The sequence below is a fragment of the Papio anubis genome, chromosome 3, assembly GCF_008728515.1.
Source record: "Papio anubis isolate 15944 chromosome 3, Panubis1.0, whole genome shotgun sequence".
NCBI lineage: Eukaryota > Metazoa > Chordata > Mammalia > Primates > Cercopithecidae > Papio > Papio anubis.
The window spans coordinates 4,287,663-4,300,887 of NC_044978.1; the positions used below are offsets into that span (position 1 = coordinate 4,287,663).

The window sequence follows — 13,225 nt, forward strand, 5'->3', positions numbered from 1 at the left end:
ATAGATTTTCATGATTAAACAGATCGTTTAACTTACTAAAATCAGGCCAGTTTCACAGACATTGTCTTTTTTTTTCAAGCTCCAAATAACTTAAATCAGTTATTCAACTGTACACATCCATAGCTTTCTTTTAATAAGCCTACACTAACCCTTTAGTTTCAGTGAAAAATCTTTTTTTATTATTATTATACTTTAAGTTCTAGGGTTCATGTGCACAACATGCAGGTTTGTTACATATGTACACATGTGCCATATTGGTGTGCTGCACCCATTAACTCGTCATTTACACTAGGTGTATCTCCTAATGCTATCCCTCCCCCCTCCCCATAACAGGCCCTGGTGTGTGACGTTCCCCACCCTGTGTCCAAGTGTTCTCTTTGTTCAATTCCCACCTGAGTGAGAACATGCGGTGTTTGCTTTCTGTCCTTGCGATAGTTTGCTCAGAATGATGGTTTCTAGCTTCATCCTCTTTGCAGATGACATGATTGTATATTTAGAAAACCCCATCATCTCAGCCCAAAATCTCCTTAAGCTGATAAGCAACTTCAGTAAAGTCTCAGGATACAAAATCAATGTGCAAAAATCACAAGCATTCCTCTAACACCAATAACAGACAAACAGAATCAAATCATGAGTGAACTCCCATTCACAATTGCTTCAAAGAGAATAAAATACGTAGGAATCCAGCTTACAAGGGATGTGAAGGACCTCTTCAAGGAGAACTACAAACCACTGCTCAACGAAATAAAAGAGAGCACAAACAAATGGAAGAACATTCCATGCTTGTGGATAGGAAGAATCAGTATTGTGAAAATGGCCATACTGCCCAAGGTAATTTATAGATTCAATGCCATCCCCATCAAGCTACCAGTGACTTTCTTCACAGAATTGGGAAAAACTACTTCACAGTCATTTTCTGATCACTGGCCTCGCTGCACTTGAAAACGAGGAAGAAGTAAAGGCATCATATTTTCTCCTCTCTCATTCCTCTCTCTATTTCCTTTTTCTTATCAACTCTCTCCTTAGAGGTCTCAGGACAACAATAACCAGGTTGAATACAAAATGACAAGTGGGATCTGGCCATCACTATAAACCGCCTGTCCTAGCTGACTTCTGAAAGAGCTGGTGACGTAGCTATACAGCTGCTCCCAGCTCCGCAGCAAGCCGCAGGTTACTTAGACACCTCTTCTCCTCTGAAAACCAGAACCAGTTTTCCTTCTCCAGCCTGTCTTAGAGAGCTGTAATGGGCAAAGGTGTGAGAAGGGGCTTTGCAAATGTAACATTTTGCATAAGTATAAGATGTTATTCAGTATTAATATTGTTAGCAAATTTTAGTAATATTCAGTATCTAAGATATTCAACTTAGATATCCAATAGCTATTCATTATCTAAGTTGAATACTGGGGGTATGACTCTAGGTATCAATAAATATTGGACTTAAATAATGAAAGGCTGTTGTTCAGATGTCTGTTTAAAATTAGTGTGGACACATGCAGAAACAAACCTCCACTTATCCCACCTTACACTCATCCTAACCAGAGCTAAAAGAAAAGTTAGACTTTTCCAAATCAGAATTGAGTATTACATAACTTAAATCTATTTAGGTATATTAGAAAAGCTAAGTTAGGCTCTGAAAGCAAATATATTGAAATATGCCTTCTGTGTGTTTTTGTTTGTTTGTTTTGTTTTTGGTGAGGGGAGGAGGTCTACCTCTGTTGCCCAGGCTGGAGTGCAGTGGTGCAATCATAGCTCTCTGAAGTCTCAAACTCCTGGGCTCAAGCAGTGCTCCCACCTCAGCCTCCTGAGCAGCTGGGACTACAGGTGTGAGCCACTATGCCTAGCTTTTCTAAGAAATATTTTTTTTGTAGAGACAGGGTCTCGCTATTTTGCCCAGGCTGGTCTCAAACTCCTGGCCTCAAGCAATCCTTACATCTCAGCCTCCCAAAGCACTGGGATTACAGACATGAGCCATCATGCCTGGCCTATGTTTTAACTCAAAGAAAATTATTCTAGTCTTAGACATTTAAAAATAGAAAATACTGATTTTGACAAATTAGAGAAAATTGAAAGTTTAAGATTATTTTTATCCCTACAAGTCACTTTGGGAATGGTAACTTTTGTTCTAACAGTTCTGAGTCTGAGAATGTTTCTAAATGGAAAACGCTATGAAATGCCTCCCAAAGGCTAAGGTATAGTTATCCCCAGTTGTCTTCACCCAGCTTCTGTTAACTGTTCCTACTGGAAAAATCATTGTGATAGCTACAGTGAGATGATCACAGAAATAAAGTGAGTACAATAAACATTTTAGTGATGAGACAGAAGATCCAGGACACATGACAACTTATTCTTTTAGCAATTTTATTTATTTAGATGAACTTGTATCTTCCTTAGAACCACAATTAGATAGCTAGAATCAGCAAATAAAGAAAAAGCAAATGAATTAATTACTGATCCTCAAAGCATTAGAAATAATCTAGTTTCCTCCTGGAGCAGTTTGAGATTTGACTTAGTATGTATTCTGCTCTGTTAGAAACTCGCAAACGTAGCAATGACAAGTTGACATTAAAAGCTATAATCTTTGGGTAGATAGGGACTAGTTCTTTTTTATGTAAGCTCTGATTTAAATGCTTTTTAATTGATTCTTCAATGATTCTAAGTACTGGGGTATACACTGTGAAGTATTAGAAATATACATCATATTGTACCTGTCCTCAAGAGCATCCAGTCTAGTTGGGAAGATAGACAATACACAAATAAACATAAAAGCACAAATAATTTTCATTAAGGAAATAGGGTATAATGGTGAAGAACGATGGGGGAAGGACTAGAGAAGCTACTTCAGATGTTTGGCAAAGTCTTTCTGAGAGTGCAGGATTTGAACCTAGACCTAAAGGGTGAGAAGGAGTGAAGAGTAAGGGAAGCATTTCAGGCAGAAATAAGAGTGCATAAAACCCCCAGAAGGGGCACAAGCTTGGCCTACATGAGGAACTAAAAGGAAATCAGAATGGCCACAGCACCATGGATGGGGGAGAGCAGGAATAATGTAAGATGATATGCGAGAAATAGGCAAGATTAAGACCCATGTGAGCTGTAGGCAGAGGTGTATAGTTGGGATTTACTCAGAAAAATTGGGAGTAGGTATACTGGTCAAAAGAATCATTGCCTTTAACTGAATATTCAACAGTAATGATTACCGCCTTTCTATTTTTAAATATTTTAAAGTATGGAAAACCATATTTTCCCATATTCTGTATTCTTAAGTATTCCTTTTATTCCTGCCCCTGAAAGAAAAACATGTGGACAGCATAAAATTGGATCTCGCTTTTTCACCTAGTTTGATAGTCTCTGTTTTTTAAGTGATGTGTTTAGATGATTTACATTTAATGTAATTGCTGATATGGTTTAAGTAAAATCTACTGTCTTGTTAGTTGTCTTGTGTTTGTTTCATCTGTTCTTCATTCATGGAGAAGAAACCATGAGTGAATACAAACTTCCTTTGTGTCTGTGGTTTCCAGGAGTTCTATACACTCATGTTAACTCACACTGGATCTTTAGCAATTTGTTAATAATTTTAGCTGAATTCTTCATAACAGCTAGTATGGGAGCCACGTCTTCCTCCATGCCCTGCTCCATGCAGTTGAGCCTGTGCTCATGTCTTGCCTTTGCTTGAAGGCACCTATCTTTCCTTAGATTTTAAGTTTATTGCCCTGTGACTTCAGCTCTCTGAAGGGTTCAAGAGAAGCTATAATTTTGTGTATTATCTGGCCTCTTCTTGTTAGTCTCTACAGATTTCTAAACAAAGTGTTATAGACTGGGTGGCTTTTAACAACATAAATTTATTTCTCACCGTTCTGGAGACTGGAAATCCAAGGTCAGGATACCAGCATGGTTGGGTTCTGGTGAGGAACTTCTTCTGGGTTGCAGACACCTCACTTCTTATTGTTTTCTCCTTATTGGAGGCAAGAGAGCTGAGAGCTCTCTCTGAGGCCTTTTTCATAAGGGCACTAATCCCATTCATGAGGGCTCCTCACTTCTGACCTAATTACCTCCCAAAAGTCCCTCCTTTAAATACCATTACATTGTGGTTAGGATTTCAACATTCGAGTTTGGGGGGGACATAAACATTCAGTCCATTGCATGCCTCTTATGTGAATTTTAAAGATGATAAATAGTAAGGATTGCTATATATGGATTGAAAGCAGTTTCAATCTGAATATAAAAGTTGCCTGAATATAGTAAAACTCTATTCCCAAATAGAGACTTCTGGGTGATGAAAAATGAAAAATAATTTTTTAAAACAAAAAATGTATGATTCACACCGGGAATTATGTAAGACGTTTTAAAAGAGAGTAACAGATACAACGATGTCCAATGTGGTTAGTAAGAAACAAAATTATTCAACATGATGAGAAAATAGACCTAACTCAATTGACCAACTAAGAGTTTCTTAAGTTAGATTTACAGTTTTTCCGCCCAGTGAAACATTTAACATGTTACCAGGCTGAAATACAAATGTCAGGCACAAAACTCAAGATATTGCGGGATGTTGGTTTTTAAATAGTGCCATGATTTCTTCCAGATTACACCAGGAAGCAAGGCGGCTGCTGCCAACCTGTGTCCTGGAGATGTCATCCTGGCTATTGACGGCTTTGGGACAGAGTCCATGACTCATGCTGATGCACAGGACAGGATTAAAGCAGCAGCTCACCAGCTGTGTCTCAAAGTTGACAGGTGCTTCTTAACTAATGGTAGTTAAATCTGATCTGTTTTGCAGGAGAACCTGAACCAGAACTATAAATAACTTTATCCTCCTAGCAAGGAGTGCCACAGACCTAGTATTTTGGCTGGCTTTTTTATATATCAACTACTTCATTCTTTACTAAAGTCAGTCAATCTAGCAGTTGTTGACAAATTGTTTCTAAAAAGGATTCTCTGGAATGTTAGAATAATAAAAGAGGCTGAAAGAATTTGTTCCAGTAATAACCCAGTTAATTAACTATGAAAATAGAACAACTATTGGCCACATAAACACTGAACACAACTAGTTATATCGCTGTTCTCGGTGTAATAGAGAATGGAACGGAATGGAGAGATTCCCCTGAAAGAATCTCTTGACTTGCCCAACTGTAATTGTACTAAAAACTGGCTGCTAATATACTGTCTGCCATTGGCTGTTTTGTACAGAATTCAGCCCAGAGGAACATTACAGGTGTGAGAGTGCGTATGTACGTGGGCATGTTAAATACTGAGACATTTCTTACCCTATCCCCCAAAAACACTAAGAAATTGAGCCTGACCTCCTGCCGTCAGATCCCTGATCCAAAACTGAACCATGATAATAATAATTTGTTATAGTGGTTGTTACTGTGTGTTCATCCTGTTATGATTGTACTTGCAGTTTTCCCTGCTGTGGTACAGAAGGATCAATCAATCCACCAATCTGCTGTTTCATGGGGTGAAGTAGATTCTTTCACTCTCGATGCATAACCTGTGTTCATGCCAAGCTTACAGTCCCTTAGGAGCCATTAGGTCACAGGCAGATGCACGGGAAGGGTTGGACAAAGCACATTTCCTTGATGCCAGTAACAAATCCACCTGACAGATCACTCACTGTCTTCTGCAGTGGCCTCAATAGGACTGGAGGGAAGTAGGGAAGTCTAGGGACCTTGCCTGGTGGTCATCTGCAGGGTGTGCCTGCAGAGTCTCCCTCTCCTGTTCCCCATGTGCATTGCAGGCCTCCTTCCTCCAGAAACTGCACAGTGTACTCCAGGCAATTTTTATCTAGTCTACAGTCCCCAAAAGGACATTAAAAATGTAAGTCTTCAGCCGAGTGTGGTGGCTCACACCTGTAATCCTAGTGCTTTGGGAAGCCAAAGTGGGTGGATCACTTGAAGTGTGGAGTTCAAGACCAGCCTGGCCAACTGGTGAAACCCTGTCTCTACTAGAAACACAAAAATTAGCCAGGCATGGTCGTGGGCACCTGTAATCCCAGCTACTTGGGAAGCTGAGGGAGGAGAATCGCTTGGACCAAGGAGGAAGAAGTTGCAGTGAGTCAAGATTTTGCCACTGCACTCCAGCCTGGGTGACAGAGGGAGACAACATCTTAAAAAAAAAAAAAAAAGACTAATTATATGGGAAAATACAGAATAATCAGCAGCAAAGAAATATTGCTTTTGCGTAAGTTAGTGAGGGTTGCTAGTATTTTCACAAACATAATGGGAAATTAAAGTATACTAAAACTGAAAGTACCATTAGAATTTGAAGTTTACAAATTTTATTTTGTTTCCAGGGCAGAAACTCGCCTATGGTCTCCACAGGTGTCTGAAGATGGGAAAGCCCATCCTTTCAAAATCAACTTAGAATCAGAACCACAGGTATGAAATTTAGAGCAAACGTTATACGTTGTATTTCCTTTTAAATCATTGGGATGCCTTCCAAGGGGAAGAAGAGACAAATAGAAAAATTGGAACAAGCCACCTGATGAAGCTGTTGTCTGTCATTCTTCTCTGAGATTAATTTATATTATCCGTGTTTTCTTACATCAAGAAAAAGTAGTGTTCCTATGTGAACATCTTGTTGAAAGACAAAATATGCTCCCATCAGAAAGAATTTGGCTAAATCTACAGAGTCCACTTATTATTTTTTCATTTCTTGTGATGGACTTCTGTGAAATGACCGTGAGGTAATCTAAGGAGTTGAAGTCGTTAAAACAAAGCAAGGCAAAAATAAGGTCTACCATTTGAAACAGGTGCCTCCAATCTACTAGTTATTGTGAATTTCAATCCTTCGAGGTCTTCACCCAGATCTTATTTTATATTCTTCTTTAATTCTCACTTCTGGGATTCTATAATTAAATTTACTCTAAGAAAAGAGTGTTGCCTAGTGTGATCATGGTGATATTCTGCCATTACAGCTGAATTATAAAAGATAAAGGATTTTCTCTGGAGGCAACTGTAATAAACTAAATTAATCTAATCATCTGATGCTGATCTATGTCTACTTTCAAAAGGTCCAAAAAAACCTGAAATTAAATCAAATCTTGATTGTGATGTACTGAGAAATCTAATTAAGAAAAGCATTTTATGACCTCGACATAGAAGCTCTAAAGGTTTAGAGATACAGATGCATACATTTACTACCCCTCTTGAAACACATGTTCCTGCTAAACTGATTAGATATTCCCAGCATGTAGTTTTTCTATATAACTGATGAAAGGGAACTGAAAACACAGTTGTAATTTATGTGTAGAAGTATTTCCCCTTTCAAGAAAATCAACCCCTGAGTTTGTCCTTCAAGTTTTCCACTTGTCTCCGTAAGCCTCTGATTTCTTTTGCGAAAAGATGTTGAATAACATCAGTACATGTATCTCCTAGGGCTTCTCAAAGATTAGAATAAAATAATACAAGCGAAGAAGTTGTCACATTGAGTTGTTCATAGAAATACTCAAATAAGTGGTAGTTCTCCTTATTATCAGTACGTTACCCCCACCCCAGTCTGGAATCAGAAAATCTCCTGGCCTTTCTTGCTGGTGAGATAGTTAGCTGCCTACGTGATAGGACATCCTAGAGGCTAGAAATGCCTTCTTCGTTGCTATTACAAGGGTCATGACAAGTGGATCCCAGCTTTATTTTCAGTTAAAATAGAATCTCTCCGGGAGAAGAAGGACCCTGAGCAATATAATCTTTAGAGGAAATGAGTTTATTAGATTGTTGTCCTAGAGTTTTGACTAAAGGGAAGGTGGAGTCTGAATCTAAAATCCACTAAAAGCAAAAAGGAGGAAAAAATAAGCCCCAAAAGGAGTGATCAGGACAGAGAATATTCATGAAGGCAGGAAGCTTGAGGCTGCTGTCTTCCCTCTAAGCCCCCCCTAGCTCAGTAAATAGCCCACAGCTCAATAAATAGCTGACAAATGGATGAAAGGAACTGAAGGGCCTAAAAATGAGCTGTGCATTTTCTAACATTGCCAGGACCTGTCCTGGGAGCCAGTTCTCAGAATGGTGTTCTGCCATCACTCCCAGCTGTTGCACGGAAACTAATCTTGAAAGTTGAGTGGGGCCAGGCGCGTTGGCTCATACCTATAATCCTTTGAGAGGGAGAGGCATGAAGATTGTTTGAGCCCCAGAGTTTGAGACCAGCCTGGGCAACATGGTGAGACCCCATTTCTATAAATTTTAAAAAGTAACCAGGGCGTGGTGGTACATACCTGTAAGTCCCAACTCCTCAGGAGGCTGAGGTGGGAGGATCACTTGAGCCCAGGAAGTCGAGGCTGCAGTGAGCTGTGATTGCACCACTGCACTCCAACTTGGGTGACAGAGCAAGACCCCGTCTCAAAAAAAAAAAAAGAAAAGAAAAAGAAAGTTGAGTGGGATACTTAGGCAGGGTAAGACTTTCTGCTCTTTGGGGAAAGTGAGCAAAAGATAAAATGGATGGCACAGATAATAAATACAATGAGAAGGGATCTGAATGCTGATGGCGACTCCCCGTGACATACTAGGTGGGCTGGTGAATAATGATACCTCTAGTCAACTTTTGCTTTGCTAGAAGAAAAGATTGGAAGAAAAAAAGAAAGTTCTTGAGGTAGAGTTCTCACTTGTATCTAGCCCTTTGCAGAGATGCCCAAGCCAACCTGCTTCCTCCCACCCTCGTCAATTTATCACCTGGAGATAACACATGAGAAAAAGAGACTATATGGTGCTTTTGAAAATTAAAGTCAATATACATGCATTTATTGACCACTCAGCCTCTTACTACCTGGACCAACCAGATGGGACTCTGCATTTCCTTTTCCCTACTCAGCACACATCCAATATTGCACTGCACCCTTTGCAAATTATTTTTCCATGCAAGAATTTCTCCTAATTTTTAAACCCAGTTTCATTAATATGAGATGCAAGAAATGAGGCCAACTAGACAGATCTGACCAAAGTGCCAAATCCCCAGTGATCCTTCCTCATGGTTGCATCCCTCACCCTGGCATGTGGGGTAATTCAGCAGGTATTTACTAAGCACAAAGTGAGTTTAGACCAGGATGGGAGCCCGCGTCTTGCTAACACCTCTCCAGAATTGGAGTTTAAGGGTGATTCTCCAAGTTGTAGCTCTAACAGAGGCTTCTTTTGCAAGTCTGTGAGTATTAATTTATGACTATGGTTATTCTAAGGATGGGATTTTAAGGCATAATCCTAATTTTAAATACTCTGACCTCTTGTCAATCATGTATTAGCCCTTGTGTCCCACATTTGGGGGTTAGAAAATATGAGTATTTATGATACTACAAATGAGAAAAATGAGATAAAATTGCTTTTTTTTTTAAAGGTTGAGATTAGGTTAAGGTCTATAGCAGCCAGTCAGATGGAGCCTTTAAACGTTCCATTGCTTGGCGTCATGATTAATTCTTACTGACATCCTCTCCAAGAGGCCAGTGTTTGAAATGCTCCAAGATAAGAACAAATTCAGTTCTACTAAAGAACCAAAGGATTTCTACTCCTTATGAGCCTCTCAGGCCAGATTTCTGCATGGCCAGTTTATGTGACTTGATCCTTCAGGACAGACATTCCCCACACGAAAATAACTAAATTGCAGTCTATCTCCTGCTGTCCAAAAATCCTGTAAACTAGAACAAAATGTGCCAATAAAAGTTGAACAGTGAGTTTCACTTGTGGACTGAGACTGGAGAAAAGCTGAGCTATGGTTATAGGGTTTTTTGTTTTTCTAAGTAATACAAAGCTATACAAAAAATATGTCTTTTTCTTTTTTATCAAAATGATAACTCTGCAAATAGAGCAATCTTCTGGACAGCAAATATGTGTCAGTTAAAGAAACAAATGCCATTAATGTATCATGCTTCAAGATGTCATTGCAGATGAATAGCAAAAGGACATTGAGCAATGTGAAATTTGAGTTTTTGTTTCTCAACCCAAGTCAAACTTTTACTGTAAGTTATGTGACCTTTGACATTGGAATAAAATACACTTTTTCACTTTAATATCTATTTGTTGGGGAAAAAACGATATTCTACCATCCAAGCCCAGTCACAGATAATAAAATGTTAGTATGTTTATTTCTGGGTTTTTTCCCCTGTGCATAGGTTTAAGCTAAGGAGACGTTTACTTATACGGTTATAGGAATAGTTGATATAAAATTTTAATATCTAGATTTTAAAAATTTGACCGGGCGCAGTGGCTCATTCCTATAATCCCAGCACTTTGGGAGGCCAAGGCAGGTGGATTATCTGAGGTCAGGAGTTTGAGACCAGACTGGCCAACATGGTGAAACCCCATCTCTACTAAAAATACAAAAAATTAGCTGGATGTGGTGGCAGGCACCTGTGGTCCCAGCTACTGGGGAGGCTGAGGCAGCAGAATCGCTTGAACCCAGGAGGTAGAGGTTGCAGTGAGCCAAGATTGCACCACTGCACTCCAGGCTGGGCGACAGAGTGAGACTCCATCTTAATAATAATAATAATAATAATAATAATAATAATTTTTCCATGCTATCATCAAATAGTTAGATTTTGTTTTTATGAGTTTAGAATTGAATTTTAGGCGTAAAGAGCATGTTAGGTGTTGTTTAGATCAACTCCCAGCACCTGAATAAATGCCTTCAATGCAATCCTGAACACAATCTATTTTTCTGTACAAAAATAGACAATATGGTCCATTTTTCAGTACAAAGTGTTGCTCTTGACTAAGAGTATGTTAATGAAGCTATTTGTCCTTTTTCAAAGCTTACAGTCTCAAACCATAGCCCTCATATTTGCTTAATGTTGGGTGAACAACTCAAAGGTATACAGTGCCTATCACAATACAAGAAAGATGCTTTTCAGAAACAAAGATGGTTCTTATCTAAATAAGAAGAAAGCTATCTCCATTTCCATAAAAAGGATTGCATCCTCGCCAAAGAAGATGGTAGAGTTTACATACACAGTCAAGAAGAGTGTGCGATAAAGTCATTTTTATTTTCATAAATAAAAAGTGTTTTAGTAACTGGAAGGCAGCCCATATAAAACAAGCTTTCATAATCACCATTTCCTCAAACTCTTCCCAGTGAGAGATGGGTAACCCTTGAAACTGCTCACTGGAGGAAAAATGATGATAAGGGTGTCTTTACTGTTCATTTGAGGGGTGAGTATGAGGAGGGAGTGATTATAAATTTCAAACATGATGAAATATAATTTCTTCATCATGGCTTGATTAAATATAAGATCACTTCATAGAGTTTGTTTCTCTTATATACCCACCATTTTTTCATATATATATGATTTGATTTGATATATACATATGTATACATATTGTATATAGATATGTATGTGTGTATATGAATCAAACATACTGTTTCTGTTGGAGATGGTTCTGAATCGTAAAGATTATCTGAATCTTTACCTGTGAGCAGTCTCCAAGTAAGAAGTTGAAAGGTGAAGCCTTTGACTGCTGTCGTGTCTGAGGTCATTCCGAGGATGCGGGAGACCGCTGTCCATGGCTGCATCCTCTTCACGTCAGCAGAGTTCTGTCAGGTTACTTAGCTTTCACTGCGACAGCTCTAGCATTCTGTTACTTCAAAGTGTTGTTCCTTAATATAAGCCTCTAACATTTAAACTAAAAATGTTAAATGTATCAATTCATGGGAATCATTACATATTGAATTCCTAAGAAATAAGAATGATTTGGGTGGTTTTGTCTAGACAGAATAAACACAAGAGCTGGACTATATTAACTGTTGTATATACTTTTTTAACTGGTATTTTCAGTTACTTGTGATTTTTCCGGGAAAAATAAAAATGAATTAAAGTGGAACAGCAGACTTCTAATTGGTTTTGTCTTTTGATTACATTTGACCATCAACAATGATGTAAGCCTTGGATAGAATGTTGCCTCTGAGTGCCCCACTTAAATTTCTTGTTAACCTTTGGTGTATACACCTCATTGTGCTTTTTGGAATGACTCTAAAAGCCCATAAACTAATGCTTTGCAAAGCCTAAATAAAAATGTTTGCAGCCTGTATTAGAAACACTTTCTTTTAAGATCTGAATGTAAAATAGAGGTTGTTGGTTTTTTGTTTTTTGGTTTTTTTTAAACAAATTATGCATTTGTGATCTTTGCAATATATGTATAACCAAAACCGAAAATTGCAAAGAAATTGCTTGGAGCTGATTAACTACATGCTGCTATTTAGAAATTCTACTAGAGATTATGAATGCACAAATATTTTCAGAGAAGTTGCCTCATTTACAGGACAACACTACCTGTATTTATTTATCATCTTAAGGCTAAGAAGAAATAAGGGCAGAGGTATTTTCCATAAAGCCATTATATTATGTTAGTTTTTATTAATTCAATTCTACTTACCAAGACTTTAAGGCAGGCCTTACTTTGTTTAAGGAAAAAAAAAAAAAAAAGCTAAGCTCCACAAAACAAGTGATTCAGTAATGCCCGATTCTTTAATTAGCCTGAGAGACTTATAATCCACCAGAACTAAACTAGGCAGTTAGGCAATTAGCGTGCTGTCTTCTCTCATATCAAAAAGGCTTGAATCATGGCCATTGTCATTACTTACAATTATTTCTAGTTTTTCATGCCATAATAATGGCTAATTATACTGGTTAATCACAAAACTCAGCCAATCCAAATTCACTAATAAATCAGCTAAAACATTTAGATTGCGCCATTTATAAATGTTTAGCTACACACATTTTCACAGGCTCTAGGATTAGGCATTTTTCTAAAGCTGCATTTGATGGTTTGGGTCATTCTGCTCCCTAAGAGCAGCTACAATAATGTTAATCAACTCCTTGGCCGTGAGCCTTTATTATGAAGGAAAAAAGTTAAGTGAACAAGATATCAGCCAACTCAATCACACTAGAAAATCACAGACTAAATTGAATTCAACTCAGACCTTCTTTTTGGGTTCAGGAGGCTGTTAAAATATGCTGTTCAAGGTCGGTGAGAGAAAAGCTGTTCTTCACCGCATCATGGATTCTCAGGTCCCCTGAGATTTGGGGCAGGTGGAGTCAAAATCTCCTAGGCTAGGATTCGAAGCTGCACCCCATTGCCCTGGCATAACTTTTGTTTTTTAAGTGAGCTTTGCCAGTAGGCCCGGATAGTAGAAGAAGGAGGATGCTCAGGAGAACTGAAAGAAAGTGTTTTGTAGGAAGTTGTTCATATTCTCAGGCACAAGAATCTTCTATGAAAAACTCTGGTCTTACACCCGGGGAAGAAAGACTCTCTTTTCT

General features: G+C 38.4%; 1 protein-coding gene across 3 annotated transcripts in view; it reads left to right on the forward strand.

The window, feature by feature from the left end:
• PDLIM3 (PDZ and LIM domain 3) overlaps positions 1 to 13,225 on the forward strand; it is a 34,335-nt gene that overhangs the window by 6,686 nt on the left and 14,424 nt on the right. For all 3 annotated transcript variants that reach the window (XM_003899422.3, XM_003899424.4, XM_003899423.4), the window contains exons 2-3: positions 4,580 to 4,731; positions 6,290 to 6,374. In XM_003899422.3, the coding sequence (XP_003899471.1) occupies positions 4,580 to 4,731; positions 6,290 to 6,374 (237 nt within the window). The remainder of the gene's footprint in view (positions 1 to 4,579; positions 4,732 to 6,289; positions 6,375 to 13,225) is intronic.